The 19872-nt window shown below is 39.4% G+C and overlaps 1 protein-coding gene and 1 long non-coding RNA gene across 2 annotated transcripts in view; both read left to right on the plus strand.

The window, feature by feature from the left end:
* Positions 1–4150: 4150 nt before the first annotated feature.
* On the plus strand, positions 4151–10362 carry LOC139735879 (uncharacterized). The gene is made up of 5 exons (XR_011711231.1): positions 4151–4395; positions 7384–7654; positions 8110–8254; positions 8978–9072; positions 9708–10362. It is a non-coding gene; the product is annotated as an uncharacterized lncRNA (long non-coding RNA).
* Positions 10363–19015: 8653 nt separating this feature from the next.
* Positions 19016–19872, plus strand: part of LOC139735854 (uncharacterized) — a 102424-nt gene continuing 101567 nt past the window's right edge. The window contains exon 1 of the mRNA XM_071646599.1: positions 19016–19485. Coding sequence (XP_071502700.1) covers positions 19207–19485 — 279 coding nt within the window. The 5' untranslated portion in view covers positions 19016–19206. The remainder of the gene's footprint in view (positions 19486–19872) is intronic.

Raw genomic sequence — 19872 nt, forward strand, 5'->3', positions numbered from 1 at the left:
AGAATTTGAAATATTACACAACTGTATGCAAATAATAATGTTAAAGATTTCTATAACACATTATATTTCAGGAATATGGGGTTTGTTGTATTTCATAACATATATGATATTATTCTAATGCAATTAGAATGGTGGAATTCCCAATGTTTAACTTCTAAGAATATTTTACAAATTTGAGCTAAGCTTTTTCCCCCTAACTGGCCATTTTTCAGGGATAAAATTTTACAACTTCCCCACAGCCCTATACAGCCCTTTCTTTGAGTTTATGAAATCCTTTATTTAGCGTCCTGTCAGACTTTCCTCTTCTTCTTCTCTTTTTTGTTGGATTTCCTCTTCTTTATTTTTTTGTTGGATTTCCTCTTTTTTATGGTCAATTCTCCTTTCCCCCCGGAAAAGGGTGATGGATGGCAGTTTACGAGTTTGGCATCGATAACTCCCCCATAACAGGTCCATAACCTTCATCACCAAAGCCCCACTCCAGATTACTGATAAGACAGCGTGACGATGCACCCCACACCCGGGCATGATGATCCTTTGAACCAGGAAGCAAAATAAAGGATTTCATAATAAACTCAAAGAAGGGGCTGTATAGGGATGAGTATACTTTTGCGTCACTGGGCTGCCACTAGGTAAAAAACATTACTGCGCTGTTATTGGTTTTACTGATGTGCTAGTAGCTACTTAGGCTACTCTCTCTCTCTCTCTCTCTCTCTCTCTCTCTCTCTATATATATATATATATATATAATAGATATATCCAGGATTTCTGGACTTCTCCAAGGCTTTTGATACGATTAACCATGCATAATACACCTATCTCCATATTATATACGTCATATACGTAGCGTATCCGGGGAATCACCCCCAGAGGGCAATTACCCCCCGGCCAAATACTGGTTAGTGGTAAGGTTAGAGTAAAGATTAGGGTTAGGGTTAGGTTTAGGGTTAGGAGTCTGGGTTAGGGTTAGGGTTAGGTTCAGGATTAGGATTAGGGCCAGGGAAAGGGTGCGGGGTAATTGCCCAGGGGGTAATTGCCCTAGACCCCATACGTAGAGAAGCCTGTCCATAGTGGTTCACGTGTGGTTCATGTACATGTCAACGGCTCTGATTCTCGAACGAAAACCATTAAACTGCCCATTCAAAGATATTAAACATGAATAATATTTCGTGAAATTGCAAGTAGAGTTTAAGCTAACCCCAGTTACAATGTGTTACTATTCCCGACCTCTCGGAAAAGATTTGTGCAACATCGAAAGCGAGGAGAATTCTCCTTTCTATTTCGAAAACCTACCGAAACTCGCCGAACACGCTTGATACTTGTGACGTCATTGAAGTTTGCTCCGCCCATTGATCTTCATTATCTAAATTTGATTTGATTTGATTTTATTTTATTGTTCCACATCTCAAACACAAATAACATAATACAAAACTATAGACATAGCGTCGAATTAAAAAGAATGCAAGAGAAGACAATTTTACAAACATGAATGTGGGGCACCTACTAAAAAACAGAGCTTGTAATGTGTAGGTCCCTAGGTAAAAATGTTGGTCTTGTTAAACCAGTGGCGGATCCAGAGGTGGGCGCACCGGGCGCGCGTCCCCTCTTTATTTTTGTTAAAACAAAAGAAGTTAAAAGAAAAAAAATGGGGGGGGGGGGGGCGTGTTTTGTAAAGGCGACTTCCCTTTATACGGAATTCCTGGATTCCCGGATCCGCTCCTGTTATAACAAACAACCTAGTATATAACGAAAACTATGAAATGAAGGAAAGGGACGTAAAGGAAAAGAGAGCAAAGAGAGCAAGAGAAACAAATAAAATACATCAGAATATATTTATATAACGACATAAATAATAAGATATGGGCGCGCTACCACTGACGACGCGTCTTTTATTTTGATATATAACATCTTCAAAATGATATCTGCCATTAACTAAGTGACAACTTTGAGCAAAGAAAAAGGGTTTCCATCGGGATTCGAACCCGACACCTCTGAACTGCTAGACCGGTATTCTACCGACTATAGAAGGCTCTAGTACAGTGTTTGTTTCATAAACCATTGATTTTCAATGCTCGTATGGTCAAAAGATATAATGTGTGTATGTATGACACACACACACACACACACACACACATACGCACACACACGCACACACACATTAACCTGATATAAACTCGAGGGATATAAATCAACTTGGGGATAAGGGAAAACTGACCAGAAACGAATGATTTATTGGTTACAACTTTGAGCAAAGAAAGTGGGTTTTCATTGGGATTCGAACCCGAGACCTCCGGATTGCTTTGCAAGATCGGTGCTCTTATAAAAAGTCCTTTTACTAACAGTAACTGTAAGTGTTCGTCCCATAAACCACTGATTCTCAGTGCTCGGGGATGGTCAAAAGCTATTATGTGTGACACACACACACATACACATACACACACACACACACACACACACAAACACGCACACATACGCACACTGACACACACTGACACACACACACACACGCACGCACACACAGTAACCTCCTTAAACCCGAAGGATGTAAATCAACTTGGGGATTAGTTAATGCAAGGTATCACCGAATTGATACAGTTATTTTTTTTAATGTAATGAAAGCAACAAAGGGAAAACTAACCAGAAACGAATGATTTATTAGTGACAATTTTGAGCAAAGAAAATGGGTTTCCATCGGGATTCGAACCCGAGACCTCCGGATTACTAGACCGTTGCTCATACCGACTTTGCGTAAAGTTGTCACTAATGAATTATTTGTTTGGAATCGTTGATATAGGCTGTTTTTTTAAAAGTATTTTTCCCAAAATATTTTGAATTAGGGGTAGTGTTTTAATATTTCCCAAACAATCGTGAAATAGGGTTCCAGAAGTTAGTTTTAACTCCCTGAAAACCCCCAAGTTGGGTAGTGGGGTTTCTAAGTGTTTGCGGGGGCCCTCGGGGGCACTTGGTCCCCATTTGAACAAAATGAGATCCTATCCCCATTATAGGGATGCTGCACATGCCGAATCTGGAGAAAATTTGTCATAGGGTTTTTAAGAAGAAGATGAAAAAGTTTACGCACGACGCACGACGCACGTCGAACGCTGGACAATGAGTGATTGCAATTAAACAATTCAGCTCACTGGAGCCGTCGGCTCAGGTGACCTAATCAGGGGCGGATCCAGGAATTCCGTAAAGAGGGGGCGCGTTTACAAAATTAAAGGGGGGGGGGGCGCACACACCCCTCCCCCATTTTTTTGTTTTTATTTCTTTTGTTTCAACAAAAAATAAACGGGGGGGGGGGGGGGGGCGTGCGCCGGTTGCGGTCCTCCCTGAATCCGCCCCTGCTAATAATTAAACTGCATAACAACCTTTGCCCTGGCGATATGAGTGGCGTGTTCACAGACCTGAGCTGTCCTTCCCTCTTTGCTTTTCTCCTTTCTCCTCGTTGTGCTGTATAATGTCATTCTGTTCTTGTTCTTTCTACATGTACAATACTGTGTCTTTTGTTCCTGGATGCATTTTTTCTTTTTCCTTTGTGTGACCACCAGTTTGTCTTTGCATTAGGTGACCTAAGTCATGATATTTTCCTTGTATGCACGTGTACATGACCCAATGAATAGTAGGACCTATAGGCCTATTGATAGAGCCTAACATTGTTATGGTAGTTTAAGTTTATGATTTTTTGCACTTTAAGACAATTTAGTACACACACAACCTAAATGGGTCAATTCCTGGCCTGACTAGCATTAAACTAGTCGAGCACGGTTAGTAAAAATTGCTATACGAACATGATGATAGTAAAATGCGGCAATGCAGCTAGTAATGCTCTGCTGGATTAAATCAGGCCATGGTTTACTAACCCAAAGCTAGTCAATCAAGTCTGACTAGCATAAAATTGTATGCTGTACTAGTTTGCAGTGTATACGCCAAGAATTAGTCAAAGTGGAGGAACTAGTGTAAAGCTAGTCGAAGTGGAGAAACTATCATAAACTCGTTGATCTTACGAAAACAGCGCATGTTAGTAAAACTGAAGGAACTACCGTGAACTAGTAAGTCAAGCTGGCAGAACTAGGGTGAATTCCAGTGAATACATATATTTGAATGCATTCGGTTAGGCCAATAGAAATTGAGAATTCCCCTGTCATGTGTTTACTTTAAGCCAATCACCAGCCGCAATTTCCCCTGGTTTGGGCGCGGGAAGGTTTACCTGAGCGACGCGTCTGTCGCCTGTGCGTGGACGTACTGTGTGCATGTGTATACGATGTGCTGTGCGTGTATTATATGCATAGGATTTACGTGCGTGTGCAATCGTGAGAATCAGAGCCTGGATGTAATGGACGTGAGAAAATTTCTGTCTTCAAATGGAGTGGGGCGGAGATATTATTCACATTTTTGAAGGTAAGCAAACCATAGATCGATCTAATTATAACTTGTTGAGTTTTTCCAGTATTATGGGCTACTACCTCTCCGTAAACGACCATCTAAGTTTAGTTACCTTACGAATAACCCCGGGCCCGGGACGCTCCTTGTAACGTTAGTGTACACAGTTAGCTATGGGGCTGGTCGCAGTTACCTTACCATAAACACCTTGTACCTAACAGCTAGAATCCGAGGCCGAAACTCAACTGTTAGGTGTTAGGATCTAATACTACAGTAATACTTTGAGTCTTTGTGCATGTTGGGATGGGGCTCGGCCTATATTCGCGGACTATTTCATAAGTCTTTAACTTTTTAACGTTAGAAACGCATTTTTCAAACAAAATAGAGTCTAGACCAGGTTATGATTTCCAAAATTAACAAAAATGAGTGACGAATGTAACCGTCATTGACATTGTACATCTGACATTGTAACTGTGTGAGGGGGCTACTTGTACTTTTGTAGGCACCTATAGAGCGAAGTTGAAAAAATGCCTCTCATGATACATGTACATCGATCATCAGGAGCTATCTTCTAATAGAGTTCTAAAAGTTCTAACGTTAACATTATGCGTTTCAGAAAATATTGGGACACACTAAACCAGGGCTGCCAACACTGGAAACTAATTGAGGGTGAGACTCCCATAGGCCAATGCTATAATTTAGGAGTCAAAATGAGTGAGATCAATAGAAATGCATGCAAATGAAATAAAGTTTTAGAGTGAGAAAGGACCAAAATGCGTGAGTCTCACGCTCAATGCGTGAGAGTTGGCAGCCCTGACTAAACTCTGAGTCTAAATTCTCCAGAACGTTAGTCGTAGGCCTAACGTTAACTACTAACAGTGTAATGTTAGATCCTAGAGAAACTAATAGATCGAACTAGACACGGTCTAGTCTACATGTACTTAAGTTGGGGTTCTACCGAGGTAGGGCTTACTCTAAGTCTAACTGTAAAAGTCTAACCGTTAGTCTAAACAAGTCTCACAACTGTTGGCGTTAATTGTAGGCCCTACTCATTTATTCTATTCCAACTAGAACAGCATTAACGCGAAATAGGCCTACTATTACTAACGGGTTAGGCCCAACTAGTATTAGTAGGTAGTCTAGAACTCCGGTTAGGTCCCCACTCACCCTTCACCGCTATAGCTGGGGACTTCTTTCAACCTCCATAGACTTTGCGCATTAGTGGAGACACACACGCAGAATGAGAGGGGACCGATATCACGATTTAGCCCTAGAACGTAGTAGAAGCAGAACCTAGACCACTGTTAAACATCTAGGGCCTACATTGAACGGTTTTCCAGGATAAGCTATATCCTAGGGCCTAGGTCCGGTTCTCATTGCGGTATTATAGACCTAACGTTAGGCCTACAGTGCAGTGGTATGAACTCTACATGGACTACTTGCATAGCATCATGCACACAGAGATGATCACTGTAAAGTATGTAGAGGGAGACGTCTGGTCGAGTTTAGACCACGGTTAGAGATCGACGTATATAAAGCTGTGCTATAATTAACCCTATTTTAACTGGGGGGTCAAATTGACCCCCTTCTCGACATTTCACGCCACGATTCGGCAACGCGCAAAGATTTTGCCGCGTCATTTTATGACTTTTTTTCATTGAAGTCTCCCGCATATTTTGAGACCAAATTTGCGACGTCCGGGTACACCGTTTTGAAGTTACGCAATGTTTTGCATATATGCATGTCAACCTGAAAACAGCTCAAATTCATGATTTCTGTGCAAATCCTATGCAAATTGTGGTTTGTTTGTTTGTTTGTTTGTTTTTTTTTTGGTTAATTGATATAAATTAGATTATTTCAACTTTTAACCATTGAAATTAATCAATTCTAATGTAGATAAGCTTGAAAAAGTGCCTGCAACAAATTTTGGAAAAAAAAACAAACAAACAATGGAAAACAAAAGATCGAAAAAACAGTAAAATACATGAAAAATTAACAAAACAATAAAAAAACAAAAGAAACTGATTTTGACTGCGCTATTTTTTTAAAAGAAAATTGTTTGATGTGTCTTGAGGAACTCTGACACAAAAATGTAGCAATCCTTCAGTCTTTTTGTTGGAGTTATATGTAAAAATATAATTTCATGCATAAATTTGCATAATTAATTCATTCAAAAATATAAAATCAACATTTTTTCTATTGTATGACCGTGTAATCTTGTAGTTGACATCCTTCTCTATTTTCAGGCAAAATTTTGCGGCGATCGCGCGATCGGCAGCCGAGATCTGAAGGGGGGGTCAAATTGACCCCCCCCCCCCCGTTGACCCCCCCCCCCCCCCCCCCCCCGTAAAAACTTGGTCTCCAATAGCCCAGTTGAAATAGGGTTAATGCAATAGACTAGAAGCGTCTAGAAACTCTACATTGCTATTGAGTCGACAGCCGAATCACTGACACTGTGTTGCCAGAAGGTGATCTCGATTGATACGGTAATAAAAAAAAAAAATGGTGAAATTTGGTGATTTATATAATTGTGATGACCTATGTAGTAAAAAGGACTTTTATTTGCCACCACATTCGAGCATCCACACAGCTGGGAGAATACCATAGTGTTATTGCACTCCCACGTCATGTGTGGCAATCATCTAAGTAAGAAATACGATGCATGCACTGTTAAGTGTTAGTCCACTGTGACATCACACTTCTAGCTGAAGATCAACGTGCTCACACATCATGGAGATCGATCCCCCTTTTTAGCAGACGACAAGGGGTACTATATTTGAACATTGTTTTTTATGAAAGTTACAGGTGACCTTAGGCATTGAAATTTGGCAGAGATCATCTTTGGGTCTTTCTAAATATGCTGATCGATGTAGCTAAAAAGTAATTTCTAGCTTTTCTATTGATGCACACTTAGTATTTGTGTGAACAAAACGGTACTGCATATTGTCTTGTGGATATGAGTTCTAAATCCATTTCTGCACATTGTGTTTTCATGCTTTCCTCCAGATAAAAAGACGTAACATGACAGTTCTTCGGGAGTGATGGTGATTTAAAGGAACTCGGTATAGGGGTCATCATTTGGAGAACGAAGACAGATTGATAGCTGTACAGTCTCTGTCACACCACGAGGGTGCAGATCACCAGATTGAAGAAGTACATGTAACAGATGTGGCCAACGACTAGCCATTGAATGCAGGGTTGACGAATGCTGGAAACACCGGGCCAACATCAGCGAAGGAGCCTCTGAGATATGGACTTCCATTGCACTAACCCTGCTGTAAGCTATTCTGTTGTTTTCCACGATGATTAATGAAGGGAGACTAGTTTGAAATTGATTCACATTTATTTTACATTCTAGAGTCTCAGTAATTACATAAGAGGCTACATTAAGAGACTGAAAGCTTTGTTGGTTTTGTTTTGTTTGAAGAAATGATTTTCAAGTATTAATTATTCTTCATGGAGCAGTTTTGGAGCTGTCCTTCTCTCTGAAAATGAAAGCCTTGAGAGGTTAGTACTCGTATTTAAGAAAAATGTGTACTTGCTGTATCGACAGAAGTGAAAACCATGTTATGGTCAGTCTTGAGTTGTGTAAGTAGAGCTGAACGTTATGGCAAATATGTATATTAAATGATTTTGCACTTCAAGTTTATAATGTAAACTGGAGGGACCTATTATCCTCATGCCATAATTTGTATGATTTGTAAAACCTTTAAATTTTACTTATTTGCCCAGGAATTCAACACACACATCACTCCAAGGGGGAGGAGATACTTCAATAGCTGATGGAAGGAGTTCTGACTGCTCCAAGGAGACACCTGCTTATCCAGATCATCGTAGCATATTTCTTGTTGATAATGGAAGCAGAAAACTGTACAGCGTAAGTTCAATTGTTTGAATACTGGTCTGGAAAACCAGTTCCCATTGTCATGTCTTGTACTATACATTTCCATGCAATATAGCACCATCTAATTTGCCTGTTCATTTTTGTTTTTGTCTTCTCAAATATAGAGAATAACAGTCTAAAATGTGCCCCCCCCCAAAAAAAAAAAAAAAAATAATAATAATAATAAAAAAAAAAATGAAGGGACCGGTAAGTATAACGTTGTAAATGAAGTGATGGTTATAGATTTAAAAATAAAGACTGATATACTTGTATGAAACATGTAAACAGAGTGTACCTACAAGACTCCGCGCTGACTTATTTTCTTGGTAGCCCCATTGGGCCACATGTAAATGATAATAGTCCTAATACTTATGATATAATTATAATAATGATGAATAAAAAAAAATGGAAATTGATTTGCCATAAAGTTCGATGGATAATCACATCTTGTATTTTTCTACTAACTGTGCACATCCACACTTAACCCATCTGCATGAAATTTTCATTTGTATTAACTGATATTTGGTGTAAGAAGCACATGAATAAATGTACTTGAAACAGCGGTACTGAATAGCAATAGAAATTAATGCCAAGAAAAAAAAAACATAAAAATAGTTCAGCCCCTTAAAAGATTGAAATGAGGGTCAATTTTTTGATGTTATATATTTGCTTCGTAGAATATGATTAACATTCTTCTTGCTTCCTTTTTAAATTCAGATACCCAAGTAGTGAGCAAAAGACGCGTTGAAGCCAAGGCAGTTGCGATGCAGTACCCCACTTTGTGAGACACCACACAAGGTGCACAAGGATATGTAAGTTTATACTCATAAGTTTATGTGATCTACAACTTTTTAGCCCTCTTTAGCAGAAAGCTTAAGTGACATACATGGTATCTTATTCATCTAGCTTTTAAAAACTTGAACATTTTCAACTTTTCTCCAGAGATAGTGGACAGAATTCAACCATACTAGGAGTTGATCATCCTTGTTTAGTTAGGGGGCAAGGACACAAAGTTGTTCAGGATATGGTCATGAGCGCCCCCCCCCCCCCAAAAAAAAAAAAAAAATGGCCTTTACAGGGAAATTAATTGCATCTATGTCTTAATTAAATCATTGGGCAAATATACAGGCAATGTGGGGGCTTTTGATAATCTTTGATGTACATGTTCATAGATGTCTAATAAATTTTGTGTGCAGATTGGTCTGATTCCATGACTTAGGTTGGATGTACGTAAACTCCAACGTAACGTAATGTAATGTAAGCTCCAACATGCCAGTTGCGCCGTTCATTTATTATAAACCTATTCTCGTTTTCTTCCATAAGAATGCCACTACATGTATTTCTACTGCTATCAGATCTTCATCAGTTATAGTCAACTCTGTGCCAAAGTGAAATTTGTTGAGACTCGAGAAAAAGCTTTGACCTACAATGCATTCTTATATTTCAGGAGTACCTGTATGACAAGGATCTCGGGATTCATTGAGTATCGTTTGGAGACCTTGAGGAGCTATGACACCACTCATCAACTCAGGCAGAGAGAGAGTAGATGCAGCTCCCACCAAGCCCCTGACTGAACACAATTCCAACGTTAGATTAGAAGCCCAACGAGAAGAGACAGCTACCATCGGTGTATAGGCCTACGTACATATCCTTGCTTTTTCCTCTTTTGAGATACATTAAATGCTCCTCTGAAGTTGGAACTTACATTCTTGTTGAAGAGTCAGCCTCATCAGGCTCATCTGTAGATGAACATGAAGCTGTTACCAGGACGTACTGCAGCACTTCAACACTAAAAGTAGAACAGGGCTCGTCGATGAAAAGAGTTTGTTTTGAAACTTCAAGCTGCCCTGAAAACAACCTTATTATAGGGAAGATTTTATTTTCCCAAACAACTGGCAGTATTCACCAAATATTGTGATGACACAAAACGATCCAAATTCTGTATGTTCATCCATGCTTCCTTCCATGTGTCCATCTGTTACAGTTTCAGTAACTTTTTTGAACTTCAATCGTAACCAAACTTGGATAATAGGTGCACTATGGTAACTTTCCCCTTATGACACACTTTGAAGTCACATGACAGGGTCAAAGCCTCAAAAGTAAAAAAAAACAATGTCATTTGAGGTATAATTGTTAGTTTATTTTGGTTAACTGTTTCAAATTTTGTCAATTAGTGCTAGTTGATATTTAATTTGAATATTAGATGATCAAATATCAGTAACACAATAAACTGCCTTTAGTCAGAAACTGGCTTTCTGGTGAAAAAAAAAAAGATCTATTTTTAGGACAGAGACTGGTCGATCCATGTACTGTTTTCAAAATGTGGTCTTAACAACTGCTAGTGAAGTGGGTAATGTTCATTGTGTCTATTTTAAACTCAACTGAGCCAAAGGCTTGAGTGAGCTATTGCGATCGATCGCTTTTTGTTCGTCATGCGTCGTGCATAGACTTTTACATTTTCATCTTCTTCTCAAGAACTGGTGGGCGGATATCAACCAAACTTGGTGGGGATCATTCTTAGGGGGTAGGGACCAAAAGTTGTTCATGTGGAGCATGTGGCCCAGGGGGACAGCCCCAAGGGGAAAAAGGGGGTAATCTTTAAAAATCTTCTTCTCCAGACCCCAAAACAATGCAGTTAATATGTTATTTGTAGATCTATACATTTACCTATAAAGAATATAGTTTGTTCATGGAAAGACCCAAGTTTCGGTGGTGGGGGCCAAGGGGAAAAAACACATGTCCATCTTCTTCAAACCGGAGTCCAGATTTCAGTCAATCTTGGTTGGGATCATCCTTAGTGGGTAGGGTCCCAAGGTTGTTCATATTGAGCATGTGGTCGGGGGGGGGGGGGGGGGGGGGGGGGGGGCAAGGGAAGATGGGAGAAACTTTTGTGCTCCAGATCCAAAAGCATTATAGGCAAGATATGGTGTATGTGGATATCTTTATAGGTGAAGAATATACGTTCATGACAATGCCTCAATACCTATGATCACCTCCTTGGAGCTCGGGGGGGGGGGGGGGGGGGGGGGGGGCAGAGGATAGGGCCCCCAAAAGAGGAAAAAAAAAATCTTGCTCTCCAGACCCGAAAGCATTACAGTCAAGATACGTTTTAAGTAGATACCTTAAAGATAAAGAATATTCATGAAATGTTGTTCATGACAATACCTCGGAAAACCCCTTTGGACAGACTGTTTTGTGTACTAACATCGGTCTTGTACTAGTCTGATTTCATACCTTGATACCACCTTCAGAAATGCATCCTTTCTGTACAAAATGGCATGATATAAAAAGAAAGTCAAAATCTGAAATTTTTAGAGAATTTGTTCCGTTTGTTGTATTTTTAGATCAGATTAATACATTACATGTACCTACATTTGTATTGGATGTTACATCACTGCAAGCCTCATTACATTTTATTCTTATGGACAGTAATGTGTTTGTGTGTGAAAGTTTATGAAATATACTCTGTAATAACGAAATTGTATAGGAACCACACACATTATCTCAATGAGTTATTACTATATGCCTATGTTATAATCATTTGTAAGAAAGCAACCAGAGTCAGATTTCTCTAATTAAATTCCAAAATACATGTACTGTACATTTAGTACACAATCCTTGGGAATGAATTTCTGCTTTAGTTTCAGACTTTGCCTTGCGGCTACTCCTTGACACAGATTTCGAGTTGTATAGCCACATATAATTTATAGTTCTTAATACACTGTACAATAAAACATGCGTTATGAAGCTGAAATAATGAGAAGGATGAGAAAGACTCAAATCAAGTTTGTAGCCCATATCATACCAAAATTATGAATTATAATAAATTTGCTCTCATAGTGTTAAGTTGACTTGGTCATATGATTAAAGCTTTTGTGACTTGATTTGAGATAATTATCATTGAGAAATTTATAATGCATTTGGAGTTGGATTATTATACCTGTCCTAGCTGTAAGAAAAAACCAAAATCAACTGCCTAGTTCCTAGTATAGCAAACTTATTCACATAATTAAAAAAATCGCTCCCATAGACTTTATGTGTACCGTTTCTCTCCCCTCTCCCCCTCACCTCCCCCGCACCTTCATCGTTTTTTTTTTTATTCTATCACTTGCCGTGTCACAATTTCATGTGCTTAATGAGCTCATATAACAATGAATCATAGCATTTTTTTTTTTTTTGGTCCACCCTTTTGGGTTGCAAGTTCACAACACATGGCCATTTACGGGTTCAATTTTATATAAATGTTGTATATAAGGAGATATGCAGTTGTAGAGCTCGACTCTTGATTTATTTCATGCTTCCCATTGTGCATTGAGTGTTTTTATGTAACCCTGTATATTCATATGTTTATTCAATGCTGCAATTCAATTTCTATTCAATTATGTAAGATTCATTTGTGATATTCATGATGCCTACATTAATTTGCTGCATTCGTTGGATGAATAAAATTTGAGATTTTTAACCTGATATTATTGCTTTTGTTTTAATGTATTTTCGTCACAGTTACATTATCTGTATACATGTAATTTCATTTCAGATTCATCTCCGAGACCTTGACTAGCTTTCGCTTGTCACGCATGCTGCACTAGGTTTGGTGAAAGCTAGTCAAAAGGGCCAGACCAGCAATAAGCTAGTCTAGCTGTTTGTACTAGCTCTATGTTAGTGTAACTTGACACCATCTACACTAGCTTAAAGCTAGTCGTTTTCTAGTCAAGCAGCAATGACTAGCCTTACTCAGCATAGTCCAGCATCCATTACAAGTCTCATGCTAGTCCAGCAGTCATGACTAGCATGGAAATCCAAAGCTAGTAACTTAGTTCAGCAGACATGACTAGCTTTGTGCTAGTCCAGCACTCTTTGACTATCTTTTGCCTAACTAGTCCAGCAATCACTACTAACATGATGAGTAGTTTTATGCTCGTTACTAGCTTGATTTCCCTAGTCCAGCAGTGTTAACTAACATCATGACTAGCATTATGCAAGTCCAGAAGTCATTACTTGCCTTGGCTTACCAAGTCCAGTAGTCATTACTAACTTCACGGTAGTCCAATAAGCAAGTCAAGCTAGCATTACTAGAATAACACTAGTCCAGGGTGACACCATCTGGACTAGTTTCTTATTAGTCCTGCCTACCAATTTAGGTTGTGTGTGTACTGTTTACAATGTGCTTTACATCAGTACATTACATAGTTACATACATAGTTAAATTACCTGTAATTTTGCATAGGGGCCTATATCATGTATAATGATATTGATATATATTGTGTGTACGTGTACATTTACTTCATTGGCATGAAGCCAGTGAAAGTATAACCATGGACCTACTACACATAGGCATTCATTATTTCGTTTATTAATACATGCCTCTGTCTATGTCAAAAGTATAACCAACATTGTAAACATTCTTCCCTGCTTTGACCCTACAAAATGATCTCCGCCGCCGGCAAGCCATATTATAGCAGAGCAAACACAACGCAGCTTTGAAAACTCAATATAAAGAACCAAATGCGCAGAAGATGCTACTGTCATAAATCAAGGAAAATACAATATGTGCAGTTGTGGTATGTATTAGTATATCACCTCTCAGATAACTTCATGAGCGAGATGCAGATACTTAGAGAAAGCTAAATTTTTAGCTGATTATTTATTGTTTTTTAATCTCATTTTCCATCCGCTTTTCCGCACACTTTTCCAGAGTAAAAAGAGACAGTATAGGGAAGCGGATATGCAGGGGCGGATCCAGGGAGGACCGCAACCGGCGCACGCCCCCCCCCCTTTATTTTTTTTTTGTTGAAACAAAAGAAATGAAAAGAAAAAAAAATGGGGGGAGGGGTGCGTGCGCCTCCCCTTTAATTTTGTAAACGCGCCCCCTCTTTACGGAATTCCTGGATCCGCCCCTGGATATATATGTCTCACTATTAGGCAAGGTTGTAGGCCTATGTGTGAGCGATAGTGAGCGAGTCTAGGATTTCCAAGCAAAATACCAGTTAGTATACGACAAAAAATTAGTCATGTTCTGACGTTTGCTGCTTCTCATCATTGGCGTTTATTCAAAGACGTTTCCGCCTAAACATGCTAAAAGGCACATTTTCAGCTAAATAAACCTGGAATTAGGGAAACAGTTCCTTTGTCAGTGACGATGCATGATTATGCAATCGTCATTTCGAGACACCTGTATGTACTCATTTAGATGCGCATAGTCAGGTGGTGGCGGATTTCGCACTTCAAAGTGGTAGTTCAAGTTGGAGTCGTTGAAAGTATCTTCACATGACGTATAGTCTGAGAGCTGGCTGCTGGTCAATTTACCCCACCAAGCCCAAAAGGTTTGACCCCTCAGAGTTGCTGGGGCCACCCTCCTCATTGAAAAAATGCGCGTCAGCCTGGTCCCTGAGGGCGGGTTCGGCCCCCAGGGACCCCCCGAAAAGGCCCTCCGGCTGGTGTAATTTACCCCATGGAGCCCATGGACCAAACTTGGCCTAAATGAATGTCCTATGGGTGTACATAATCAAAAAATAAAAACTGACAAAATATCTGGTCGGGAAAGGGGTTGCCAGACCACTTGTTTGGACGCACAAAACCTTGTTTTCGGTCAAGGAGTCTGCGCCAAGACTACACTGTCCCATAGGTCCTGTACTGTAGCATCTCCCACCAGTCTCCAGTTAGTGCATGTAGTAGTCTTGGCGCAGACTCCTTTACACCCAACAAGGGTTGTGCCTTCAAATTACCCGTTTATACCCTGGGAACCAGGGTAGTTTGCATGCACAATTTGACCACACACACACACACACATGCTCACACATGCCTCTATGTAGTATATACCATAACACTAAACATGTTATTTAGGTTTCTTAATAATACAGCCATAATACCTTGCACATAATTAATGTCAGACATATAAGATGTTCATACCTTTTGAATGTTTTACATTGATACTATCAATACACCTTTAAAGGGAAGGTAAACCCAAAGAACAATGTGGATTGAGTGAAAGCAGCAACATTAGTAGAACACATCAGTGAAAGTTTGAGGAAAATCGGACAATCGATGCAAAAGTTATGAATTTTTAAAGTTTTGGAGTTGAAACCGCTGGGTGAGGAGACTACTAGGGGATATGACGTATGAGTGGACAACAATACAAAGAAAATATAAAGGGAATTCAACAAAAATTCACTTTTCTAGAATCATGAAAGAGCAATGGACCAACCGTTTTCAGAAAGCAGGGGGAATAATTGCTACCCTTAACATATGTCAATATCAAGTTGATGGAATTTATAATTTTCATGAAAAATGGATTTTTGCAGAATTTTCTTTATATTCTCTTGGTATTGTTGTCCACTCATACGTCATAACCTCTAGTAGTCTCCTCACCCAGCGGTTCCAACATCAAAACTTTAAAAATTCATAACTTTTGCATCGATTGTCCGATTTTCTTCTAACTTTCACTGATGTGTTCTACTTATGTTGCTGCTTTCACTCAATCCACATTGCTCTTGGGGTTTATCTTCCCTTTAAGGAACACTGAAGAAATTTGAAATTTGTGTGAAGTTGTATTTTGTTTTACTGGTCACACAGCCTACTTTTTCTGTATGATGTATTCACCTTATGAGACACAAATAGAGCTTTTCAGAAAATGCTGAAATAAAACTTTTGTTATGAATAGACTTCAGTTTCAGACCAACCACAACAGCACTAAAGGCCAGTTGTATAACACATTTAAGTAAACATTTTCATCATCACTGCAGTGCATTAAACATACCTTTAATAAAGTTTATGTCAAAAAGTCGGATTTAGCTTGGATTACTTCTCTTTCTCCTGCTTGATATCCTCTTTTAAACACATGTACAAATAACAAGTCTCAATCCTCATATCCTCATATAAGATTCGTTTGAAAACCTCAAACTAATAACTTTTTTGTGTTTTTGGCTAATAAAACCACCCTTTGATGTATAAAATAGGCAAGGGTTACAGCATCCATTAAAACATTCCTTTATTTGACTCTAATAGATTCCAAATCAGAATAAACTGCATAACATAACATTCAGCATGTTCAGGAAGGAGATTAATGGTTTTGGAAATGATATCGATCCATTTTCATACTCAGTATTGCATGTCACCTCATAGTTTGGGACAAATATCTGCATAAGAGTTATGAACACAATTATGGTGTTCTATATAAATTGTATACATGTATTGCTGAACTTCCTTGAAACATCAAATAACAAGCTTCACAATAGAATGCTAATTTTCTGTAATGAAAATAAAAGGCTGGGAGCATTTACTTTGATCTTGTGTTCTCTTTATATCTTCAGCACTTTTTTTTTTGGGTCAAATTCTAATTTCTGGAGATACTTTTTATTCATAGTAGTTCTAAGCCCCACACAAATGGTGTCACATACTGCAAACACTGCAATTGACCGTGACCAGTACACCGTGACTAAGCTGAAACATCAAATCATCAGCTAAATAGCTCTCTTTTTATATAGCATATAGGCTGAGAGTATCAACTTGGTCTTGTGGTCTCTTTATATCAGCATGTTTGTCAACTCCTTATTTCTGGAGATACTTCATCTTTAGTTCCCCAGCCCCACACAAACAAAACTCAACCTATGGTGTCACATACTGCAAACAGCGCACCATATATATAGTATGATTGCCATTAACCCTGGACATACACATACAATGTTGAAACACAAAATTAACAGCTAAATGAAATGTTCGCTTAATCTCTTTTCTTTAACAATATTATGCACGTTGAGAGCATTTACATGTTGTGTTCTTGTGTTCTCTTTTATATCAGAATTTTTGTCAACTCCTCATTTATGAGATACTTTGTCTACCTCCCCTTCCTTCCCCCCCCCCCCCCCCAAAAAAAAGGTAATACTTTCAGGGTGTAATATACCATGTACAGTTACAATGTAGTTCATGTTTATGATTTAATTGCCATTCAAAACTGGCAATTACACATCAAGCCATCCATTGCACTCTATGGAAGACTAAAGCTTACATAATTTACATAATGTAGGCCTGATAAGCATTGCACATGCCTGTTACAGTCGCAGGCTATGATTCCTGAACTGAACAGTATTTGGCATGTTTGTTCATACAAACATCAAACATAATTTCATATTTTAGTCTATCATACAGTATGATGCATGATTTGAGGCATATATAACTGAAGTCTACTCATACATGCGTGTATATATAATATATATATATATATATATATATATATATATATATATATATATATATATATATATATATTGTTTTCTTATAAGGTGGATACATAACAAAGAATAAGCAGGTTGTGTGGCCAGTAAAACACAATACAATTTCACACAAATTTCAAAATTTCCTCAGTGTACCTGCTTGAAGGTTCACTGATAGTATCAATGTAAAACTTCAAAAGGTGTGAACATCTTATAGGTCTGACATTAATTGTGTGCCAGGTATTATGGCTGTATTACTGAGAAACCTACACTTATAACATGTTTAGTGTTATGGTATATACAATAGAGTAATGTGTGAACATTGTGTGTGCGTGTGTGTGTGTGTGCGTGTGTGCGTGTGTGCGTGCGTGTGTGCGTGTGTGCGTGTGTGTGTGTGTGTGTGTGTGTGGTCAAATTGTGCATGCAAACTCCCCTGGTTCCCAGGGTACAGCGGGTAGTTTGCAGGCACAAACCCTTGTTGGGCGTAAAGGAGTCTGCGCCAAGACTACTACATGCACTAACTAGAGACTGGTGGGAGACGCTACAGTACAGGACCTATGGGACAGTGTAGTCTTGGCGCAGACTCCTTGACCGAAAACAAGGTTTTATGCATCCAAACAAGTGGTCTGGCAACCCCTTTCCCGACCAGATATTTTGTCAGTTTTTATTTTTTAATTTTGTACACCCATAGGACATTCATTTAGGCCAAGTTTGGTCCATGGGCTCCATGGGGTAAATTACACCCGCCGGAGGGCCTTTTCGGGGGGTCCCTGGGGGCCGAACCCGCCCTCAGGGACCAGGCTGACGCGCATTTTTTCAATGAGGAGGGTGGCCCCAGCAACTATGAGGGGTCAAACCTTTTGGGCTTGATGGGGTAAATTGACCAGCAGCCAGCTCTCAGACTAGTATTGTTGTACTTTTGTTCTCCGTCCGTCCTACTTCCGTCCTGGCCTCCCGATCGCCGAGCCAGTTTCCTCGCGATGAGTACTAGTAAGCTACGATCGCTCCAATTGGTCAAGAGCTCAGAGATTCACCAATCATAAAAGTGCTTACTATACTGACTACTATTGCTCACCAAGGATTCATTCTAAACAAATTTACAAGCAAGAGACAGAAGAAACGTACGCGTTGATCTAGCATACTCTAACCGAGTTTGAACTTTTGATTTTGCTTATCTTACTGTGTGTTGTTGTCGTGCTGTCGTTTTCGTAATCTGTTACAGTTGATAGACATCAGCAGTACACCATGGCTTTCTCACCGCCATCCACTCCAGGCCCGTTCGCCGGTCCTTCGCTTAGCAAGAGATTGACGCCAGTCCCACCTGTGTTATTCTGTGTGAGTTGTTCATAGATCTATATCGGATAGATGGAGCTGGAGGCTGGAGCATGGAGCTGGATTATGAGTTGTCAGTTGGGCTGACTCGGACGTAGGAATACTAGATTTGAATGCAATTGATGCTTGGTAATATAATCCCTTATCAGCCCTCAGCAGGGGTCTTTATTGCACTCAATTATTTACTGAGTAGAACCTCGTACCCGTGGTGAGATTGTGCCAAGTGACTCAAATCAAGTCAAGGACAAGGTCAACGCAACGCAACCCCAAAACGCCAAGTCAACAAGTGTCATCATGTTATGAATGTGAAGGGTTTCCACGAATGCGCTGAAAACAACGGCAATGACATTTTGTTCCTGGCTTTGTTAATGTTGAATTTAAAAAATACGACTCCTGGATGGCAGAATGGCTGAAACGCATCAATCAAAGCGCAGTCCACGGAAAAAGAAAGCAGAGGCTTTCATCATAGATTTTGTATCAGGGAAAAAACCAGACAATGTGACTCGATCGAAACATACATTCAGACCGATGTCTGCAGTGTCTGATCCTGGTACAGTGACCATCAGAAATGATGATAGTAATGCCAAGACTGATGGTATGAATAGGAGTGAAAAAATGGACCAACCCAAGAAAAGGAAATCTGGCTTACAAGCTGCATTTGAACGATTTCGTCGTGGTAGACAGGTGAGATTATTTTGTCACAAAAGTTCTAAACTTTAGTATAGTTATTGAATTGATTGAATTGAAAGAAATTAAATTCTATATCAGTCCGGGAAACCTGCTCACGAGGCCTGCTCCCCCGTACGAGCACTGCCCCGCCTCACGAGGCCTGCCGAGAGCCTCATGAGGCCTCCCGGGGGAGAGCCTCAAGAAGCTCCCTATTCACTTTTTATTCATCTCACATCTGACACATAAATTGTCACAACTTTGCACAGTGATTTTTTGTTACACACAAATGTTCACTATCCATGATGAAAAGAAGAAAATATTCTTTTTTTTTTTTTTTTTTTAATCAACCGATGCAGAGCGACCCATCAAAACACGGGCGCCAGCGTGTTCGCACAATGCAAG

Source organism: Diadema antillarum, unplaced genomic scaffold (assembly GCF_040938485.1).
Source record: "Diadema antillarum isolate AM-2024a unplaced genomic scaffold, OU_Dant_1.0 seq00000604_RagTag, whole genome shotgun sequence".
Taxonomy (NCBI): domain Eukaryota; kingdom Metazoa; phylum Echinodermata; class Echinoidea; order Diadematoida; family Diadematidae; genus Diadema; species Diadema antillarum.